This window comes from Rattus norvegicus, chromosome 3, assembly GCF_036323735.1.
Source record: "Rattus norvegicus strain BN/NHsdMcwi chromosome 3, GRCr8, whole genome shotgun sequence".
Lineage (NCBI taxonomy): Eukaryota > Metazoa > Chordata > Mammalia > Rodentia > Muridae > Rattus > Rattus norvegicus.
In genome coordinates this window covers 98851612-98872271 of record NC_086021.1, presented here as the reverse complement: position 1 = coordinate 98872271, position 20660 = coordinate 98851612, and the positions used below count along the sequence as shown (strand labels likewise).

The window sequence follows — 20660 nt, the reverse complement described above, 5'->3', positions numbered from 1 at the left end:
GTTGGAGTAGATGTGGCCTTGTTAGAGAAAGTGTGTCACTGTGGGTGTGGGCTTTGAAATTTCCTATGCTCAAGCTCCACCCAATGTAGAAGACAATTTCCTCCTGGCTGCCTTCAGATCAAGATGTAGAACTTTTGGCTCCTCCAGCACCATGTCTGCCTTCACACTGCCAAGCTTCCACCATGATGACAGTGGAGTAAACTTCTAAAACTGTAAGCTTGCCCCAATGAAATGTTTGCCTTTGTAAGAGTTGCCTTGGCCACCTGTCTCTTTACAGCAATAAAACTCAATCTAAGACACCATCTCTCCAACCTTTAAAATCACCTTATTAATGAGACTAAGGACCCCAAGCAGGGAACAGCAGAGTGAGGTGACACATGTAGCACTTGTGATTTAGCTCACAGAAGAAGAGAGGTATGGCTGCAGAGTTGTCCCCTCTGCCACCTCGACCTAGGGATTCAGCTGGGAAGCCTGCCAGCTCAGAGCCTAGCCTACTGGGAGAGAGCTGACCCTCTGCCCTCACCTCCCCAGACACCTCCCCATCTTGGGGAGATGAACGTAATTGGCACAGTCGTGAAATCCTAGTGAAAACGCCATCAAGGTCAGCCAGTTACCTGAGTGGGGATGGTAAGGAACTGGACAGTTCCAGACTGGAGCTACTTAGCTCTTGTCCTTTTTTATCATTTGAGATTGTAGGCTTGTCTCAGTCCACTTTGTGTTGCTGTATCAGAGTACCTACTGCTGGGCAGTATATGAAGACAAGAGGATCATGGGCTCCTTGTTCCGAAGATTGGAAGATTTAAAAGTGACATCTGGCAAGAGTGTTCCTAGTGTGTCACGTGTTCCATGGTGTCATGGGTGTGCAGGAAGAAGCAAGACTCTGGAAACAGCCAGATATTGAGCTAATCCACTCCTGAGACCAGCATTAGTCCTACTGTGCAGTTCATTGTGACCAATCACCTCCCCCTAGGTCCTACCTACCTCTTACACATGTCACCCCATTGTCCACATCCTCCCACTGGAGACCTGTGGATTAACAAAGCATCTCCAAGCAATGGCTAGAACTTCTAAACCGCTAGAAGGTCTCATTTTGCAATGTGTAACTTTATATTCAGTCTCTGGATCTTTAAAGGAAACTCAAGTTATAAGATACTGTATGGGCTGTGTGGAAAACTTACAGGCTGGCTGCAACTCAGGGCACTGTGCGCAGCTTTCTTGGCATTTAAATTCTTTGGAAGCTTGCCACATCTGTGAGAGGTTGAGCACACACAGGACCCCAGGGCAAAGGTGCCAGCAGGTCTATGACTCAGAGGCCGTCATGGTCTGTCCTACCTAACAAGCCCTTCTTTCTTTACCACCACAAGAGACAAGCTTCCAGAAAGCTTGGGGCCTCTCTGGATGCCCCTACTTCTCTCTGTGTGTGTATCTCTCTCTCTCTCTCTCTCTCTTTCTCTCTCTCTCTCTCTCTGAGTGTGTGTGTGTGTGTGTGTGTGTGTGTGTGTGTGTGTGTGTGTGTGTAGGGCAGTGGTGTTCCACAGCCTTCTTTTTTTTTTTTTTTTTTTAGACTTATTTTATTATATATAAGTACACTGTAGCTGTCTTCAGATACACCAGAAGAGGGCATCAGATCTCTTTACAGATGGTTGTGAGCCACCATGTGGTTGCTGGGAATTGAACTCATGACCTCTGGAAGAACAGTCGGGTGTTCTTAACCACTGAGCCATCTCTCCAGCCCTCCACAGCCTTCTTAACTGTCTTCTTGCTACTTGACAGGGAGTCTGAGAGACTGACTGGTTGGCCTGCTTCTGTGTTAACGGTGTGAATTGGGAGCTAACTAGTACACAAGGCTGGCTGTTACCCTGAAGAATGCTTGCGATGGGGCCTTTCAGAGAGGCTGAAATGGCAAATTCTAGCCTATTGATTTGCTCCCTAAACCCCTTATACCTCATAATCATGTTAATAGGTAGAAAAGGAAGGTGGTAGCAGCACTGCAGTCTACCTACAATTCTCTCTTCTTTCTGAGAGAGCACCTATGTGTCTCCTGACAGCCAGGCCCTGCCCCAGCCCCCAGGGTGAATTTTTGGTTTGTTTCTCATCAGTGGGCCCTCATTTTGGTCTGAGTAATGGTAAGCACGCAGCTCTGGTCAGTGCGAGTTGAGGGGAGAGACCGTGGTGGACAGGCATTCCTGGTGATGCTCCTCTGTTTGTAAAAGGAAGGGTTGGATTGGTTGTTTTGCTGCTGTGAAGGAGGTGGCTCCACCAGAAAATGAATGTGTGTGGTTTCAGACCCCAAGACAAGCAACTGAAGTGCGTACCTTACATACCAAAGCAGACCTGACCTCTAGGTTCTCCCAGCATCCCTCAAACCCTTCCTCGCATTCCCTGCCCCCAACTGTGAACTTTCCAATTCAGAGGCTGGTTGTCCCCCCACCACCCAGAACCTTTTCCCCTATACAATCCAGACATTTTATTCTCTCTCTCTTTCTCTCTCCTCCATCCCTTCTCTCTCTGCACACACCCTCCCCTATGATGACTTCCCTGGCCTGGGTCTTCCCTGGCTTTAAGCGGTTCCCCAATAAACCTGCATTAACATATTGTAATTTGGCTTGAATTGGCTCATTTCACCCACAGAGAAATACTCTGTCAGGATGAGCACAGGGCAGGAGGAACCCGATGCTTGATTGGCGCTTATTTCCTTATGCACGCTAGTCCGCATCCATCCTCGTGCTCCCACGCACCTCAGGACCCCCTCTGTGTGGAGTGTTTCTCCTCTCTTCATCCAGTTAGTGCCTCCGGTCCCTTCTGATCTCAGCTCAAACTGTCAAACGCAGATAAACAGACTTAGGGAGGGAATTTGGTTAGAAAGAAAGACTCTGAAATAACTATTATAATTAAATAATATGACATTATATACTTGTAATTTGTTAAGAATAAATCTCACATGTCCTTCCCACTAATAAAAAGGTTATAAATCTGAGGTAATAGGTTAATTAGTTGGATTACAACAATCACGTCCTACCATATTCAGATTAGAATATTACATTATATGCCTTCAACCTATAAAATTTTTATTTACCAATTATAACTCAATAAAGCCACAAAAGGAGAGGAGGGAGGGAGGGACAATAGGAAGGCTCTGCTGGCCTTAAATGAGGAAGTGTTTTCTTTGGCAGGCAACAGAAAGGTCCACAGAAGTGGGTGGAGTCTGCCCTGAGTGCTGGCCGAGGAGAGGCAAATGCCCACAGGGGTCTGACCAAGGGTCTCCCTGCAGCAGCTGGTACAGGGAGGCAGCTTCTACTCCCCTGCACTTGTTCAGGGTTGGGCAAGTGAATCCAGGGGAGACAGAAGCTAGAGCCAGGTCTATTCAAACAAAGCAAAGACTAAAAGGGAGCGCTGGGCACACCGTTGGCAGCATGCCCTCAGAGAAAGCCTCCTTTCTCTCTGCTTCTTGACCTTTGGAGCCAGACTGCCTGGTGTCACACTTCAGTTCAGCCACCTGACAGCTCCCACAGCTTGTACAGTTGCTGGGACCTCTGGTGCTTTGTTTTTTGGAACAGGGTCTTATGGATCTGAGGCTGGCCTCCCATTTCCTATGTAGCTGAGCATGACCTTGACCTGTCCACCTCCAGACCACTGAGATTCAAGTATAAGTAGCCACATCCAGTGCAACTCATCACTTAGTGCTGTGTAAGTGGTTGTTTTTTTTTGTTTGTTTGTTTGTTTTTTTTTAGAATGCAACCAAACACTCTGACCTGCTGGAGTTTGCCAAGAGCCTTGGGAAACCCTTGTCCCCACACTGAGCCAGTTGGCCATGACATGAACACAGAGCAATAGATCAGCCTTCAAATATAAATAAAGGCAGGGGCCATGTATGTGGCTCAGTTGGTAAAATGCTTGCCTCATATGTATGAAGCCCCGGGTTCTATACCCAGCATCACATACAATGGTGTTGTGCACATGTGCAAGTGTCACCCTCAGAAAGTAGAGGCAGGGGGACCAGAAATTCAAGGCCATCCTGAGCTACATAGGAATCTTAGTGCCAGTTCTGGCTACATGAGACCCTGTCTCAAAAACCAACCAAACAAAGAGAGCTAAGAAACAGCACGGACATGCTGTGCGACTGTGTTTGTGTGAAATGCCTAGAATTGGCAAACCTCTAGAGACAGGAAATAGATGGGCGGCTGCCTCAGACTGTCACTCACTCCCTCTGAGGTGGGAGGAGAGAGGAGATGCTCTAAAATTAGATGGCGGAGGCGGCTGTGCAGCTCTGGCTATAATAAAAGCATTGGCTTGTACATTTACATGGGAGCATTTTTTGACATAGATGCCATGTTTCAACGGATCTGCATGGGAAGAAGGGTGCCAATATGTACAGTGGCACTACACACAGAATCCCAAACTCGACACGGCACTGTGCCCGTCAGCAGATGGCTGGAGAAACAGAACATGCTGTACTTTATGACAGGAGTCTGTCCCATTAGGTGATCTCATCACCTACCCACAGCTGGGTAGCCACTTCCTCACCAAGGCCTCCTGATACATCAGGAGAGTGAGGCCAAGCCCCCTTCTGTATGAAGGGTGAGAGTGTGCCCCCAAAACCATTGTACCAAGCACAGTATGGAAAACACAGAGACCACCATGGTCCTTCATCCTGCCATGTCATGCCCTAGACTTTTGTAACTGTGGCACAGTGGTTTGCTTACACCAGAAGTGCCTTGGAAGCCTGTGTCCATGTTACATAGGTCATAGCATCACTGGCTGTCAGGAGCTATTCAGCTCCATTAATGGGTCCCCATTCCTTTCTAGAGCTCCATTATTATCTTCTGGGATGATCGCTGTACTCTGTGAGGTCTGCTGCTGTCCCAGTCCTCTTTGTGTGGCACATGGCTACGTCTATCTATCTACAGAAGAAAACACATGGCTGAGTGTTGGGGTAGCCCCCCACCACATGCCGTAAGGTATGCCCCATATTCTCAGATGATAATTGCTGGGTCGGTAGCACCAGGCTGGCAGGATGTGTGAATGTTTGTCTGTCGGGGCCTCACTTGCCCAAAAAGAAAGTCAAACTCCCCTGGGGGAGGAGTCAATGGTTAAGAGCATGGACTACTCTTCCAGAAGATATAGTTCAAATCCCAGGACTTGGCCAGCATCCCAATTTTCTTATGGTTCCCAAAGATATCATCACCCCAGGACAGCAGGATGCAATCTAAAGAACAAAGCACCCTCATTCCCCAGGGTGGATGGTGGTTCGCTGGGTTATAGATGTCATTGTCATTGAAGGGGGTTGGTTGTGGTTTGTTAAGGGTTGTGGTCAGGGAAGAAACAAAGGAAAAGAGGTTGGATTCAGGGATCTCTCTCTCTCTCTCTCTCCCTCCCTCTCTCTCTCTCTCTCTCTGTCTCTCTCTCTCTCTCTCTCTCTCTCCCCCCTCTATCCTTCTTTCTCTCCTAACAAGTGTCCAAGTGTCAGTGGATGAAACAGGTTGGGGGGAATGGGGAAGGGAAAAGAAGGGTGGATTATTGTATCTCCTTTTAGACTAAGAAAGCAACGAGTTTCAAATATTTTAGACTGGTATAGATTTGTGCATGAGGATAGAAATTTGAGGTTATATTCGCAACAACATACTGTGCACATGATCCAGCTCTTGTTTAAGGCATGTAACTTGAGTGCAACTCACTTAGAAATGCAAGGTAAAGTGCTAGTCATATGAAACTGTTAAGAATAAGAAATGCAAGTTAAGGCTAGGGAGATGGCTTAGTGGTTAAGAGCACTGGCTGTTCTAGGGGTCCTGGGTTCAATTCTCAGCAACCATATGGTGGCTCACAACCATCTTTAATGGGATCTGATGCTCTCTTCTGGTGTGTCTGAAGACAGTGACAGTGTACTCACATGTATGAAACAATAAATCTTAAAAGAAAAGAAAGAAGTACAAGTTAGTAGTCATTCACCTATAAATAATCAAACCCTTTAATGCATTCGGAATTATACCTGTAGTCATGCTAGGTATGAGTGTAGTTTATTCTGGGGGGAAGGCCTTATTAGCCTCCTGTATATGTTTTCAAAATTAAGCAAAAACAAAGTAACTAGAAACAGACAAATTTGTCTATTTAGGTGTACTTTAGATAGATAGGTGGTCCTCAAACACTCCAAAGTTCTGTAGAATATGGCATTTAAGATGTTTCAGTAAAAATAAAAAGGCTTTCCATGACAGAGTGACACATCAGCTCCTGGCAGCAGCACTGATCGCCTCCAGCGAAGATGATGGGCACAGAACCTCCACCTGGAACTTGCTTCAAATGTGGCGAAGCTGGACGCTGGGCTATAAACTGCTCTTTACCTCGACTGCTGGCAGCACCCTGTCCAAACTGTGGGCAAGCAGGACATGGGGAAGTGGACAAAATGGGACGGACAGTGCCCCTTAAGCTCCCACTTCACAGGAAACTTCATCAAATCATCTGGCCTGGTAACCACAAGATGGACGCCCCACAGACACAAAGGAGCTTGGATGACTGGCCAGGTAGCCAGTAAGTCTCTGTCATTTTTATTAGATTTGGAAGCAGCTCACCCTGCACGTCCTATTGACACAGGTGAAATGTATTCTTCTCAGGTTTCTGATGGGTTTGAAGATTAGACTCGTGATAGGCTTCAAAAGTTCAAAGCTTTAACATTGATCAATGGAGTTCTGATAATATTATCATAGCCACAAGCTCAAGATCTTAAATTTCCTTTGGTTGTCTTCTAAATATAAACTTAAAAGGACCGTTCCTTGTGCTCATTTGACGCAAACCCTCTACAGAACTTTGGACTCCCCAACATAGGACAAATGGACTGGACATTGTCTCACACTGATAGTTATCATATCTGTTCTTATTGTTTTTAGTTTACTGATGGTAGAAATAAAGCTATTTTTGTGGACTAAAAAGGAGAGATGTTGGGGTGACCCACCCCCACACATATCATAAGGAATGTCCCTGTATTCTCAAATGTTAATTGCTAGGCCAGTGGCACCAGGCTGGCAGGATGTGTAAGTGTTTGTGGGCCTCATCTGCCCCAAAAGAAAGGCAAGGTACCCTGGGGAGGAGTCTCTCCCACCATGTTAATAACTCTCTTGTGTAAGAAAGAAGTGTGGTATTTGAGCAAGAAAGTGCTGGCGACTGAAGCTGGGAGGGGGAGCAGAAGCTGGATAGAAGCATCATGGGACAGCGCAGGAAAGGAGAGCAGTGAGAACCAAGCTGAGGGTTGCCAGGGTAGAGAAGCCAGGCAGTTGGCGGCTTGTTGAGAGACTGCCCCAGGAGAAAGGCCAGCAGCCTTATACAATACAGATGTCTTTGTTATTAAAACCCAAGTCGGACCCCAAAGCCCTGCAATGGCTGAGACTCAGAAACATGCAAAGTGGGAAAACTCACACCCAAAAGGACAGATGTGTGCCTCCACATATGTGATGGGGACTGGTCTTTAGGAGCTGGCAACAGAGCAGAGGTAACTAAGGTGTTGGGCAGGAAGGAATGGTGGCCTGCTGCTTGCTGGGTACAGGGTTTCTACAGGGGACAATGTAACACGGCTAAAAATGTCAATTTGTGTTTTACATATTTGACAATAACTCATACACAAAAAATGGGAAGGGCCTGGGGCATAGCTCAGTTGGTAGAGTGCTTGCCTGTCATGCACAAAACCCTGGCTTTTACTCCCACCATTACATAAAAACCTGGGTGCTGTGGTACACATCTGTAATTCCAGCATTTGAGAGGTGGAGGCAGGAGGATTAGAAGCTGGAAAATTACCTAGGTCATGCAGGGGACCCAGGCTCAGTTCTCAACACCCACATGGCTGCCCACAACTGCCTGTAACTGCAGTTCCAAAGGATCTGACATACAAAGAACGGTGTCCACTGATTTTTATCTGCTTCTGGAGTCTCAATTATGAGCCATTTGTCTAGTTACCGTGCTCTCGTCCTACACAGCACCTATCATTCTCCTGTCTCTGTTTTTCTTTCCTTTCCTTTCCTTTTGTTGTTGTTGTACTTGGGGTTTTTTTTTTTTTTTTTTTTTTGTTTTGTTTGAGACGGGGTTTCTCTGTGTAGCCCTTGCTGTCCTGGAAGTTGCTCTAGACTAGGCTGGCCCCAAAGTCAGAGATCCACTTGCCTCTGCCTCCAGGGAGCTGGATTAAAGGCATGTGACACTAAGTCTGCTCGGCTATCCTCTCTGTTTTTCAAATGAAGGGAGCATGGAGAAATTAAAAAGCTCGCCCAAGTAAATAAATACACCATTCATTAGTTAATGGTAGAGCTGCAAACCGAACTAAGAGAAAGCTTAGCAGCTCCTCAAACTGAATAATTGAAAGGACAAATATTATTTTGGGGGGGTGTATTCTTGGAGGCTGCTGGACTCGTGCTTCCCAAGTCCTACCACTAGAGGGCGTGAGCGCCTTAAATTCGCCACGCTTTTCCCCGCCCTCTGCGTCGTCACATTTTCACCAATCATCAGATATTTACTGGAAGGGCAGATCCAAAGCAGAAAAGTTTCCCCGTATGATCTCTATAGAGGATTTTGACCAAAGGAAACAAACAAAACAGGAATGATTTGTCTTAAACATCGTCAGGGAAGACAGCATTCACTTTCTGGATGTACCATCACATCCTTGAAGTATCAGGTCCCCCCCCTTGGGTCCTCCTCTCCTTCTGCCTTTAGTGAGAGCTGGAGCAGTCCTTTTAGTGAGGGAGGCCAGGAGCTCCGAGGTGACCAAAATAGAATTCAAATTTCTGCGTCTTTAGTCATGTGCAGGTTTGTGTGCCCTCACTCCGGTATCTCCGTACTCATTTTAACGCACAAAATTACAAAGTGGACTTTGTCCTCCAGTGTCCTTTCAGGTGCCAGAACTGACATTCTGGCCCTTGAGTGTTGCCCAGGTAATTTACCCAAGTACTGGGCATCCATTCTGTGGGGTGAATTATCCTTATCAACTTGAATACGCAAGCCACACAAAACAAACATGGTGACACAGCAAGATAGAAACACTTCACACGCAATTGAGGCCACACTGCCCCTCCCTCTGGCTCAGATGTTTATGGATAGTGTCCATGAGAAATGGCTAAGTTGTTAGGCTTATCTTTGTTTTCTATTATTGCTGTAATTTTTGAGGTTTTTTTTTAAATGATTAAAAGTCTCATTCACTGGGTCATTTATGGAATACAGGTCATATGTAAGAAAAGGCCTGGAAGTTGCAAAGAAGGCAAAATTGGATGCAGGGCCTGGTCTCCAGAATAACAGCTTCTCACTGTGCCCAAGAAACTATTACCACCCCTGCTGTATCTACTAAGAAAGGGAGCCTGGAGTGACTAAGAGGTTAAAAGAACTACTTGTTAGTGGTGGTTTGAATGAGAGTGGCCCCCATAGGCTCCATTACTTGAATGCTTGGTCCACAGTTGGTGGAACTGTCTGGGAAGGATTAGGAGGTGTGGCTCCTGTAGGAGGAAGTGTGTCACTGGGGTTGGGCTTTGATGTTTCAGCTAAAGCCATTCTCAGTCAGTTAGCCTTCTCTGTCTCATACCTGTAGATCAGACGTAAGTTCTTGCAATTAGTCCAGAGCTGGGCCTGCCTGCCCGCTGCCATTCTACTCGACCAGCTTGTCCAGGGTCACAGAGAAGCAAGCAGAATTTGAGTTCAACCTCTTCATAAACAAGATAGGGCAGCCCCTGACTGCAGAGAGCTCACAGTACAACAGACACAGCACAATGGGAGTTTTAGAGAAGAGAAGAATTTACTCCCTGAACAGTCATTTGTGAATGGACCACCTCCTTACCCTCCCTGTTCTCTTCCTTGCAGACCCTCAGTGTTGTGGGGACCCAAGGAGACAAAAGAAAGAGAAAGGCGTACAATACCTCAAAGGAAAAGAAAGGGGGACCTAGAGAGATGGTTCAGAGGTTAACAGTGTGTATGCACTTTTCTTGCAGAGAACCTGACCCACGGGTAGTTCTCAGCCCCCGGAAACACTATGCTGGAGTCCATTAGACACATGCCTTCATGGGCACACACTTGTACCCAGACATGAGATTAAAAATAATGAAAAAGGGGTTGGGGATTTAGCTCAGTGGTAGAGCGCTTGCCTAGCAAGCGCAAGGCCCTGGGTTCAGTCCCCAGCTCCGAAAAAAAAAAAAAAAAAGAAAAAAGAAAAAAAATGAAAAAAAAACAAATGTTTAAAGAAAAGTAAAGGGAAACATCAGTTCACTCAACAAGTACTTGCAGAGGAGGCTCAAAGGAGAGAGTCAGGCAGAGACTGTGATAGACGTTAAGGCGCTGGCCAGTTTGAGCTTCTTATGTTTGATTCATGTGATCCTTCAGTGCCAAGTACTGAGCTAGACCTGGGAAATGTAACTGACTGTTGCCAAGGCCCCTGCATGCCAGGGCTTAGAGTCTGATGGATCTGACATACAATAGCTAAGAAATCCCAGTACTATGTGCTAAGACCAGAGATAGAAGAAGAGGAGGAAGAGGAGGAAGAGGAGGAGGAGGAGGAAGAGGAGGGGGAGGGGGGAGAAGGAGAACCAAATGAAATGAGCCCCTGGAGCTTGGGCCCAGGAAACTGGAAATGACAGCTGTCAAAGGGAAAACAGGAGATTCAAGGGTGTGGGCTGGGGCATGTGATTTATGTGAGGGAACAGCATGTCCAAAGCCCTGGAAATGAGAGGATTGTAATGACTCTGTAGTCAGAGAGTGGTGCCAATTAATGCTATTAACTTGCTGGTTAAATTCTAGATTCTTTCATTGCTCATTCCCAAGATGGGGAAGGGTCTACACATGGGATCAACACAAGGACAAATTGAAACAGTTCTCTGCTTGATAGCGCCAGCCCTCCATCCCAACTAGCCCATCTTAGCCCATGTACAGCGTGGGCAAGCCCTGTGCTAGAATCTCCAAAGAATCAAAGGGTTTCCAATGGAGACATAAGAGAATATTACCCTGCACATTTCTGATTCCCACATGAAATCCAGTAAAGAGTTTTGTGCAAAATAACGGCACTGTCTACTAAACAGAACGTAAAAGAAATAAATTCATCTGAGGACATAATGACTGTGTCAACCCACATCCTCTGGAACCTTTACCCTTTCTCCCAAACCCACTTCTGCCGCATACAAGGGCTTCTCCTTCATCCTTATGCCTTTCTGCATGCAAATGCCAAGATTCTCTTCGAGGAAGTGGGTTAAAGGCAGAAGCTTTGAAAATGAAAGATTCAGAGCGGAATCTTACTGGGTTCATGGTATTGCGCAAGCCATTCAAACTGGAGTGCCCTAAGCTTACTTCATCTGCAGAATAAGACTAACAAGCATCTGTTTTATTCGTGTTTGTGGAATGAACGTAACCGGGATGAAAATAGAAAATAGGACAGTTTGTGTAAGGCAATCACTGCTCAGCCAGCCTCGAATATGAACAGTACAACGTACTGCAAGAAAGGGCCTGGTGACAGATCTGTCAGCCACCGGCCGGAGTCACCTCAATCCCTATTTGCGTAGGAGACGCGAAATGCGTAGGAGATCCGGGGTCCCTCCAGACTCAGCCCACGCGGGGCGGGCACAGCGCCATCCTGCGTCACCGACCGGTGGCTACCAAGCCCGGACCACACATGGTGGGAACGTGAGGGGGCGGGGCCTGCGTCGGCGCTGCCGACCAATGGAACAGAGGGAGGGACCCACCCGGTGTCACCCAATCACAGAGACGATTCAGGCTCCTTGGGGTGGAGCTATGGCAGGGAGAGGCTGCATTATAGGCCGCTGGGCGGGCACTGGGCGGGACCGACGGTGTGGCCAGGGGCGGAGCAGCAGACCAAGACCCAGTCCGGGCGGCGATGGCGGCGGCTGCTGTGGTGGCAGCGACGGTCCCCGCGCAGTCGATGGGCGCGGACGGCGCGTCCTCCGTGCACTGGTTCCGCAAAGGACTACGGCTCCACGACAACCCCGCGCTGTTAGCTGCCGTGCGCGGGGCGCGCTGTGTGCGCTGCGTCTACATCCTCGACCCGTGGTTCGCGGCCTCCTCGTCAGTGGGCATCAACCGATGGAGGTGAGGGGACCCTATCTTGCGTGGTGGTAACATTGAGCGGACTCCCCCGGGCCCAGGAACTCCAGCCTGCGGCTACTGACACAGCATTTTTGCCCTGTGTGGCCCGCTCTGAACTCCGGGGCGGCCTGGGGAACAGAGGTCACGACCCCTCTATGCTGACGAGACTCTCGTTAGAAACGCGAAGTTGGCCTGCAGCCAGTCCCTGGCAGAATGGGACTGGGCTTTTAGGGGTGTGCTGTAGGAGGGGACAAAAGCGTTCAAGAGCAGGAGCTCCTCGCCGAACCCCACCCCCAAGGGCTTCCCTAAGCCTCGGGTTTGACTCTCCCCACCCCCCTTTTTCCCATCGCGGATAACCTTTCTTCACAGACAGCGGTGGTGGTGATTAGGGAATCTAGCTTAGCATTAGCCAGTATTAAAAAGACCTCAAGGGCATTATCGGTTAGTGGCACTTTGTGTTCTTAACTCATTAATTTTTTATAAACATTTATTGGGAAAGGACATTCATGACATGGCAGTGTGTAGAGTTAAGAGGACGACTTGCAGGTTCTCTTTCACCATACGGTTCCAGGCTGGAAGGTGGGTTTACCTAGGAGGTGCCCTTAACCCATCTGAGAGGATCCCTTCTGTATTGTAACTTTGCTAGAAAGATATTCAAAGAGGGTTGCACCACCCGTCAGCCTTTCCTCCTGTTATCATGAAATAATTTTTTGAGAACAGTTGGACCATTACAGATGAGACTTTTAGGAGCTGATGTAAGGGTAAGGAACAACAAAACCACAATATCAAGAACCCCTTATAACTCCCAGGAGGTTGAGCCCTTTCCCGGCATTCTGTGACACGATTAATAAATTGGTAGCTGATGTATTTTCTCTGTAACCAGTATTCAGAAACAAGAAAGTTTTGATACATCATGTACCCATCACTCTTTAAATGCCTCCTACAGTAGCTTGGTTTGTTTGCATTGTTAGAGAGATGTTTGCTTATGGCCTTGTTGCACAGATGAGCAGAGTAGCTCCCAGGAGACAGTGGCTTTCAGCATCCATTCTTTCCTCTCCAAAAGGGGTTTGCCTTGCTAGGAGAGCAAGTATTCCTAGTAGAACATCTATTAAATGCCCCTGCCTGCCCCATTTACACAGTGGAGAGCCAGCCCACACTGTTTTCAGGCTGTGCTATTACTCTGCCTCGCTCCAGTTTCCATAGATAGGAGGTTAGATTTGACAAACACCAGGGAATGACCATCTCTACTGTGGACATTAAACCAGGCCTCAGACTTTGCCCTCCCCTTCCTTTTGGCAGTGTGCCAATGTGGTTGGAGTCAATAGAATCTCAGTCTTATTTGTTATGTTGTCATGAAGATGTTTCTTTTTTTACTGGGATTGGGGGAGTGCTGTCTATGACTGCCTACTCCTTTGTGGTAGTGGAGATAAAAGAGCCTTTTTTTTTCCTTCACGAAGTTGATTGAACTCCACTATACTAAGAACTTGGTTTTATGGGGTTTTGTGGGTCACCCTTTTGTAGTTGCACTTTTTCAAGAGAATGAAGCAGAAAAGGGACAAGGCAGCTCAGATGCTTGGGCGACAGACATCTCAAATCATGTGGGGATGCAGATGCCAAGAGGTGATTTCGGGGGTTGGAGCTGGTAGGCCGCTGCTGGGCATGGCAGTGAACCATCGGGGCTCAGGTGTGCACGCACAGCCTCCAGAGACTGCATCTGAGCAGAGGAAGACAAGTAAAAATAAATGGAGGAGGCCTAAACACCATGAACCAAATAAGATGGGCATGTGTGTGTGTTGGGGGGGAGGGAGGTAAAAACTACAGATGTGTTTTTATTATTTGCCTCACATTGAAATCACTTAAAGATCCTTGAAAGCTTCCTGGGCTCCCTCCCCCGTTTCTGATCCAATTGCTCTGGTCTGGGTTGCCTTTTTTTTGGTGGGGGAGGGGTGTTACTTCAGCCAAGCTTCAGGAGTACTGCACTAATGAACTACAGAGAGTCAGGCAACCCAGGGTGTGTGTTGCTTCAGTGCATTGACCGGAAGTCTAATTAGCTTTGGCATTTAGGAGAACAAGGTGAAATAACACAAAACAGATCGAATGTGGTAACTGCTCCTGAGCCTGGCAGGAGGCACGCCACAGCAGCCTGGCCATTGTCCTTGCTCCCGAGGGTTTGAGAGCAATGCTATGCTATGTGGTGCACAGGGTTGGAATCAAGGAGTCCCGTGCCCCCACCCCTCCTGTCAGCTGCCTTCTGCATAACTGCAGTATGTGTAATCTTCCGGCGCTGCTTCCGGAACTTGGGAGTAGTCTAAGGGAATGGGGCTGCAGTATAACAGCCCTGCCCCCTACTGCTTCTGCAGCCTACACTGAACTGTCTCTCTAGAAGGGTGGGGCCATCTGGCAGAAGTGGGAGATCTGAATCTGTCACCTCTGTCACACTGACTCCCTCCCTGCAGATGGAATCAGATTAAAATAGCCACAGCGTTAGTTAAAGAGAAAGGCAACCAAGAAAAAGAGTGTGTGTGTGTGTGTGTGTGTGTGTGTGTGTGTGTGTGTGTGTGTGTGTGTGCGCGCGTGCACATGTAGGCATGGAATAAGGTTGCCATACTCATTGCCTTAGTGATAATAGGAAGTCTGTGGACCGCCAGTAGCTCTGTGGCTCCCAGGGATGTTTTCCTAGCATCCTTCGCCATTTTCCTCTGTCCTTCCCTTCCCAAATATGCTGTATCTAGAAAGGAGGTTCTGCAGGCACAAACCAAAACAAAAGGCAGATGTGAATGGCTTTTAGATTTTAAAAATGGGTGAGACTCCATCCAGTTTTTTGGTTCTTTTTTTTTTTTTTTTTTTTTCGGAGCTGGGGACCGAACCCAGGGCCTTGCGCTTCCTAGGTAAGCGCTCTACCACTGAGCCAAATCCCCAGCCCCTACTCCATCCAGTTTTAATTACCTTCTCTCTGTCACAGCTTAGATGTCAGCCAGGATTCTCCTCCTACTCTGTTGAAATTATTTTGTCCCTGGCTCTGTGCTGCATCTTCCAGGAGCTTCCAGAGCAGAGGGAGTTAGTAGATGTGTCTTCTCTCTTAGTCATTTCTCTCAGAAGTTAGCCAATGATATAGGACGGGGACTCTTGTCATTTAGGAGCTGGACGCAGCTGAACAGCTGGACCATCAAAGAGGGTGGCCTGGGAACTGGGAGGCCACAAAGAGGAGGTGGGATCTGTAGTTGCTGGTGGAGAGATTTGTGTTCCTTGAGCTATTGAGCTATTCACACTGTAACTCCAGCAAGAGGCCTCACTGTTCTGTAAGCCAAGAGCACATTTCCATTTGCCCAACAGGGGTAAAACCTTTGATCAAGTTGTTTAAAATTAAGCACCCTGCAAAAGAAAAAAAAACATATTTTTATTTATATGAGCCCCTGCTACAGACTGTGGGATTAGATTATTCCTTTTAGTGGGGCTTAAACTCTTAATTTCTTGGAAGTGAATTTCTATCTATTAATATCTTGTTACCAGTTTGCCAGCTTATAATATTGTTATGGTTAGATAAGCTTGCTTGAAGCAGAAGAATTTGGTCAAGGATGTCTGGACAGGAAGAATTCACTAACCTACCCACCCACTCTCACCTTCCACTCTATTAACAGATAAACCAAGTGTTTCTTTCTTTCTTTCTTTCTTTCTTTCTTTCTTTCTTTCTTTCTTTCTTTTTTTTTTTCTTTTTTCTTTTTTTTTTTTTCGGAGCTGGGGACCAAACCCAGGGCCTTGCGCTTGCTAGGCAAGCGCTCTACCGCTGAGCTAAATCCCCATCCAAACCAAGTGTTTCTTAACACAGTCATTACTATCCCCCAGAGAAGATCTCTCTGAGTGGACATATGGAACTCACTTGTTCTGAAGAGATCGCTTCCTGGAGTTGATGATAGTTTTCCCTGTGTTTTTTGGAAATCCCAATTTGGTTTTCTCCAGTTCTGTCTGCCCTGGCCCCAGAGGACTTATGTGATTCTGGCGAAAGGACTATTCAAAAGGGGGAGTTCTGACGGAAACTGTAGGGGCTGTGACTGCTCCTTCAGGGGGTGTGCTCTGTATTTTAGCCCTGTGATCTTCACTTGGAGCAAGGGTGAAGATCAGCCCCAGCATCACGCCTTCCAGTGCGTGAGCAGTGAGCAGGTGCAGAGGAGGGTTCAAAGAAAGCCCAGAGGGAAAGGCCAGTTCTCCCCAGTTAAGGCAGCCTCAGCCTGCCAGGTGGGCACTTTCCGGGTGCAACTTGCTCCAGTTCCTTGGTGCTTTGCAGAGCTATCACCTGGCAGGTACAAGAGGCGATGTCTTGTCAGTGGCTTCCCTGTCTGTGGCTGGCTGGGCGCTGGAAACTACCGAGGGCTCTCCCTCTCTCCTTCCTATTGCCTCCTGGGAAGCAGTTCTGAGTTCATCTTGGGGAGGATGGATGGTGGAAAAAGTTCAGCATTTCCTTTTTTGGGGGGTGGTGGTGGTGGTTAGAGCTTGAGAGAGGGTTTCACTGTAGTCTGTCCTGAAACTCACTCTGTAGACCATGCTGGCCTCCAACTCATAGAGATCTGCCTGCCTCTGTCTCCTAAGGGCTGGGATTAAATAAAGGCCACCGCCACCCAACTAGGTAAATATTTCTTAACAGCCTGAGTCTGATGGGGTTGGGGTAGAACCTAGTAGAAGCAAAGTTGAAACAAAAGTGTACAGTGTACCGATATTGAAGTCAAGGTGAAGTGTGTGACACAGTGGTTCTTCTTCAGTTTTCATGGATAAGGGAATTCCTGGGCAAATTCTGATTGTGGCAGTCTGGGATGGAGCCCAAGAAAGTATGTGTGTTCTAGAAAGTTCCTGGTCATGCACAGCTAGGGCTCTGAGTCTCACCACACTTTGGGAAGCACAGATCTACAGAAAAGATGGTAGCCTTTAATTAAGCTCAAGTACTCTCTAAGAGCTGAACCCTAGGCAGTACCACCCACCTCAAGTGTGTATTGCTCAGAGCGGTGGGTGTGCTCACTGCTGAGGTCCAGGAGCCTGGTAGCTGAGAGCGAACACTGAGCTGTAGACTCCTAGTTCTGGCCAGCTACTAGGTATGTTATGTTGGAGAAATTACTTAATCTTTGATGCTAGTTTCTTCATCTGTAAAATGAGGACATCCAGGGACAGAGTTGTCTGATAAATAATATATGCAAAGCAAGTGGGATAGAACCTTGCTCAGAGAGTGCTTGGTAAATGTAGCTGTTGCTGTTGTGAATTGCACCGTTGTTTTATTCTAGCTATAGACTTTTCCTTCTGCTTCCTGCCAGAGAAGACAAGGGTATTCATCTTTGCTATAGAGATGCTGCTGAAAGCTCTCCTTTTAGTAAATGAGTTCTAAAAATAAAGTTGTATAGAAAACAGTTTGCAACATACTCTAGAATCTATATTTCCTGTGCATTTCAGCCTTGGTAACTGCCGATCGAAGTTCTCAGGTGTGTTGAGTTGTATATGGCTGGACACGTTGGGATCTTCTGATGGGAAGGACCTCTGCCCTGAGGTGTGGAATTGTGCCTGGTGGAGCCTCCTGTTTCTGGTGGCTGAGGCTATCTGCCCCCTCAGTCTTTATTTTTATTTTGTATGTGTATTAGGGGCAGCCAGCAAAGTGCCGCCCCCCCCCCCAAGACCAATTTAAACAGGCTTGCAATTCAAATGTAAACAGGTTTAGCCTTCAAAGGGTGTCAGGTTTTCTAAATTGGAAATTTCACTGCAGGGGAACTTGAGGAGCCACAAAGCAACCTTTAGGCTGTCAGTCTCCTGTCTCAACCCATTGGGTAAGCCTATGTGTTCTTTAGCTCAGTGATGCTCTGGGCTGGGCTCCTGCTGGAATGTGGGTCTGCAGCTTTGGACATGGGATTATGTCATTTCATGTACGTCAGAGGCTGCAGGCAGGGCCTAGTTCTGGTTGGCACCGTCAAGGCTTCTGTAAGCCTCCAGTAGTCAGGGATCTACAGCAGGTTCTGCGGAGGGACCATGACATGAGAAGCTCGGCCTGTTCAGGCTGGGGTCCTGAGGAGGAAGATAGGCATATGGAAGACTGTCTGGACGAGGCTTGTGTTCCAGGCTCAGGAGACTCTCAGCCCTTGACTAAAGTATTTAGAAATGGATCACTAGAAAAAACAAAAACAAAAACAAAAACATGGCTTTTAGAGTCTGGTCTGCCTGGGCCACTATGCCAGCTCAGTCACCTAATAGCTATCTGCTTTGCTAAATTCCCTAACCTCTCTTGTCAGATTTTTTGTCTGCAAAATGGGGATAGTTCCGTTTCCTTCGAAATGTGTTGAGGGAGTCAAATTATGAAAGTACTTACGAATTAGAATAAATCCATAGTCAAACTGATGACCATGGTTGCCTTGGGAAGGCAAGAGAGGATATTTCACTCTGTACCCATTTGTCACTGGGATTTTGAACTACATCAATAGCTATACAAGTAACACTGTGCTTGCTGCCCAAGGGACTGTGGGACACAGAGAGGCATGGAAAGTGAACCTTCAGAGATGGCTCAGCCTGTGATTGTGGCTTTAGTATTTAACAGACATATAAAACAGCACCAAGATCAGCTCATAGTGAGGATGCGAGTTCAATGCCTAGGCTCTGTGTCTCAGGTTTTCCATGCACTATCTGATTTGATTTCTTAGCAATTTCATGAGGTAACTAACATCTTAGCAAGTCTATAGGCTCTACTGTTTAATTCCATGGCATGGATGAGAAAGCAATTAAAGAGGTTAAGTCATTGCCTCATATCACACAGCTAGCTAATAAGCAGGAGGCTACCCCATCACTCCTCGGCTGAGCTCAGGCTAGGCCTCCAGCTCTGTCCACACCATACCAACTTGTTTGGCATGAATAGTGGCTTTGTTAAGGAAGAATTGTGTGTGTGTGTGTGTGTGTGTGTGTGTGTGTGTGTGTGTGTGTGTGTGAGAGAGAGAGAGAGAGAGAGAGAGAGAGAGAGAGAGAAAGATTGCTTACCACCTCTACCCTAGCCCCTACCCATGTTAATAACGAGGTCTTTGTGGAATCCACAGGTTCCTACTGCAGTCTCTAGAAGATCTGGACACAAGCTTAAGAAAGCTGAATTCCCGTCTGTTTGTAGTCCGGGGTCAGCCAGCTGATGTGTTCCCAAGGCTTTTCAAGGTGAGCATGAAGGGCTGAGAGGGAGCTTCTGTTGCTTGGCTTCTTCCCATGGAGTGAAATGCTATTCTGGCTGGCAAAATGGAAATACTGGTGCCTGTCTAGCCACTAAAATGGCTGCTAGGGAGGTCAGAAGCAGGGACTGCTGGTGAATTTGCCAGCAGGGTGGAAACTGTTAAGGGAAAACTGTAAAATCAGTGTTGTGTTGGAAAGATCCCAACTCAGCCCAGACACGCAGGGTGGTGAGTCCTTCCACCCTGCTGCCGCTGGCTTCCTTATGCTTCTGTGGTTCCAGCCAGTATGTTTATTAGAGCTTGTTCCTGCCAAGACTTTGAGGGTGGGGTTTCCTGTCTAACAAGGGGTGCTGCCCACCTCAACTTGCTCTGCTTATTAGGGAAAAAGTCAGTCAGGCATTTGAGGGACCCATCCCTGTTTCCCTGCAGTAAGCAATTAATAAAATCTTTTTTCTGGCGCCATACTGGACGCAAGCCCATTTTCTCCTGCCTCTTTAAAATGCATGTTTTAAGGCCCAAGCAGAGGCAAAAGTTCTCATGCATAGAACATTCTAGACCATTCTCCTTCATCCTCAGTAGCACTCCAAGTTCTATATGAAAAATCTAATGTCAGAGAAAATAGCTTCATATTGTGTCTTCCCACCCCATCCCCCATTATTCTGTACACACCTATGAACACTAGTCATTAGCATTCTCCAAGAGCTGACTGGGTCGTATTCCAACTGTTACCATATGTTAACACCCACCCCTAGCAGCCCCGAGTGGTGGGTTCTGCCATCCCAGGTTTATAGGTAAAGAAGCTAGCATGCACCCCTGGCCAGGAAATTGTCTTGGGCTCCCTGACATAGAGCTTTGTGTTTGCCTGGCAAACCCTGTACATGCATTCGTTAGGCTGTGGCTATGGCTCAGTGGTAGAGCACTTGCCTGATATGTATGAGGCCCTGATCCCGTCCCCATCACAATAAAACCAAGACAATGGTAATAGAAAATATTTTGTCGGGGTTGGGGATTTAGCTCAGTGGTAGAGCGCCTGGGTTTGGTCCCCAGCTCCGAAAAAAAAAAAGAAAATATTTTGTCTTTTCTATCCCTCCACATTGCTCCTCTCTCCCAGGAGCTCAGAGGCCAAATGGTCTATAGCTCAGAAATAAAGATCCATTCATTGTTCATTGAATCACTCATTATGTATTTACTGAGCTTCTACCAGCTTTCAGGCCCCATGCTGACTGATAAGGCCCTAGTGATACCTGTACAATCCAGCATGATTTCTACTCTGAGTTGACACAATGATGGGCAAAACAGGCAGTAATGGGCAGCTTCATTGCCTGTGACAAGCACCGTGGTAGAAATAGGACAAGGCACAGGAGAATCATCCTGAAGGACTGAGCACTGTCAGTTAATGAGAATCTTCTTGTTCACAGGGTTCTATGAGTATGTAGTGATGTC

The 20660-nt window shown here is 47.2% G+C and overlaps 1 protein-coding gene and 1 long non-coding RNA gene across 4 annotated transcripts in view; one reads left to right on the top strand and one right to left on the bottom strand.

Moving 5' to 3' along the window:
* Positions 1-2552: 2552 nt before the first annotated feature.
* Positions 2553-20626, bottom strand: LOC102546693 (uncharacterized). 3 transcript variants are annotated; one of them, XR_005502283.2, is made up of 3 exons: positions 20462-20612; positions 14992-15417; positions 2553-2818 (listed from the first exon to the last, which is right to left on the bottom strand). It is a non-coding gene; the product is annotated as an uncharacterized LOC102546693 (long non-coding RNA). The 3 variants fall into 3 exon arrangements; XR_005502282.2 differs by lacking the exon at positions 2553-2818 and adding an exon at positions 11306-13759; XR_010064852.1 differs by lacking the exon at positions 2553-2818 and having other exon boundaries at positions 14820-15417; positions 20462-20626.
* Cry2 (cryptochrome circadian regulator 2) overlaps positions 11835-20660 on the top strand; it is a 29959-nt gene continuing 21133 nt past the window's right edge. The window contains exons 1-2 of the mRNA NM_133405.2: positions 11835-12048; positions 19098-19206. Coding sequence (NP_596896.2) covers positions 11837-12048; positions 19098-19206 — 321 coding nt within the window. The 5' untranslated portion in view covers positions 11835-11836. The remainder of the gene's footprint in view (positions 12049-19097; positions 19207-20660) is intronic.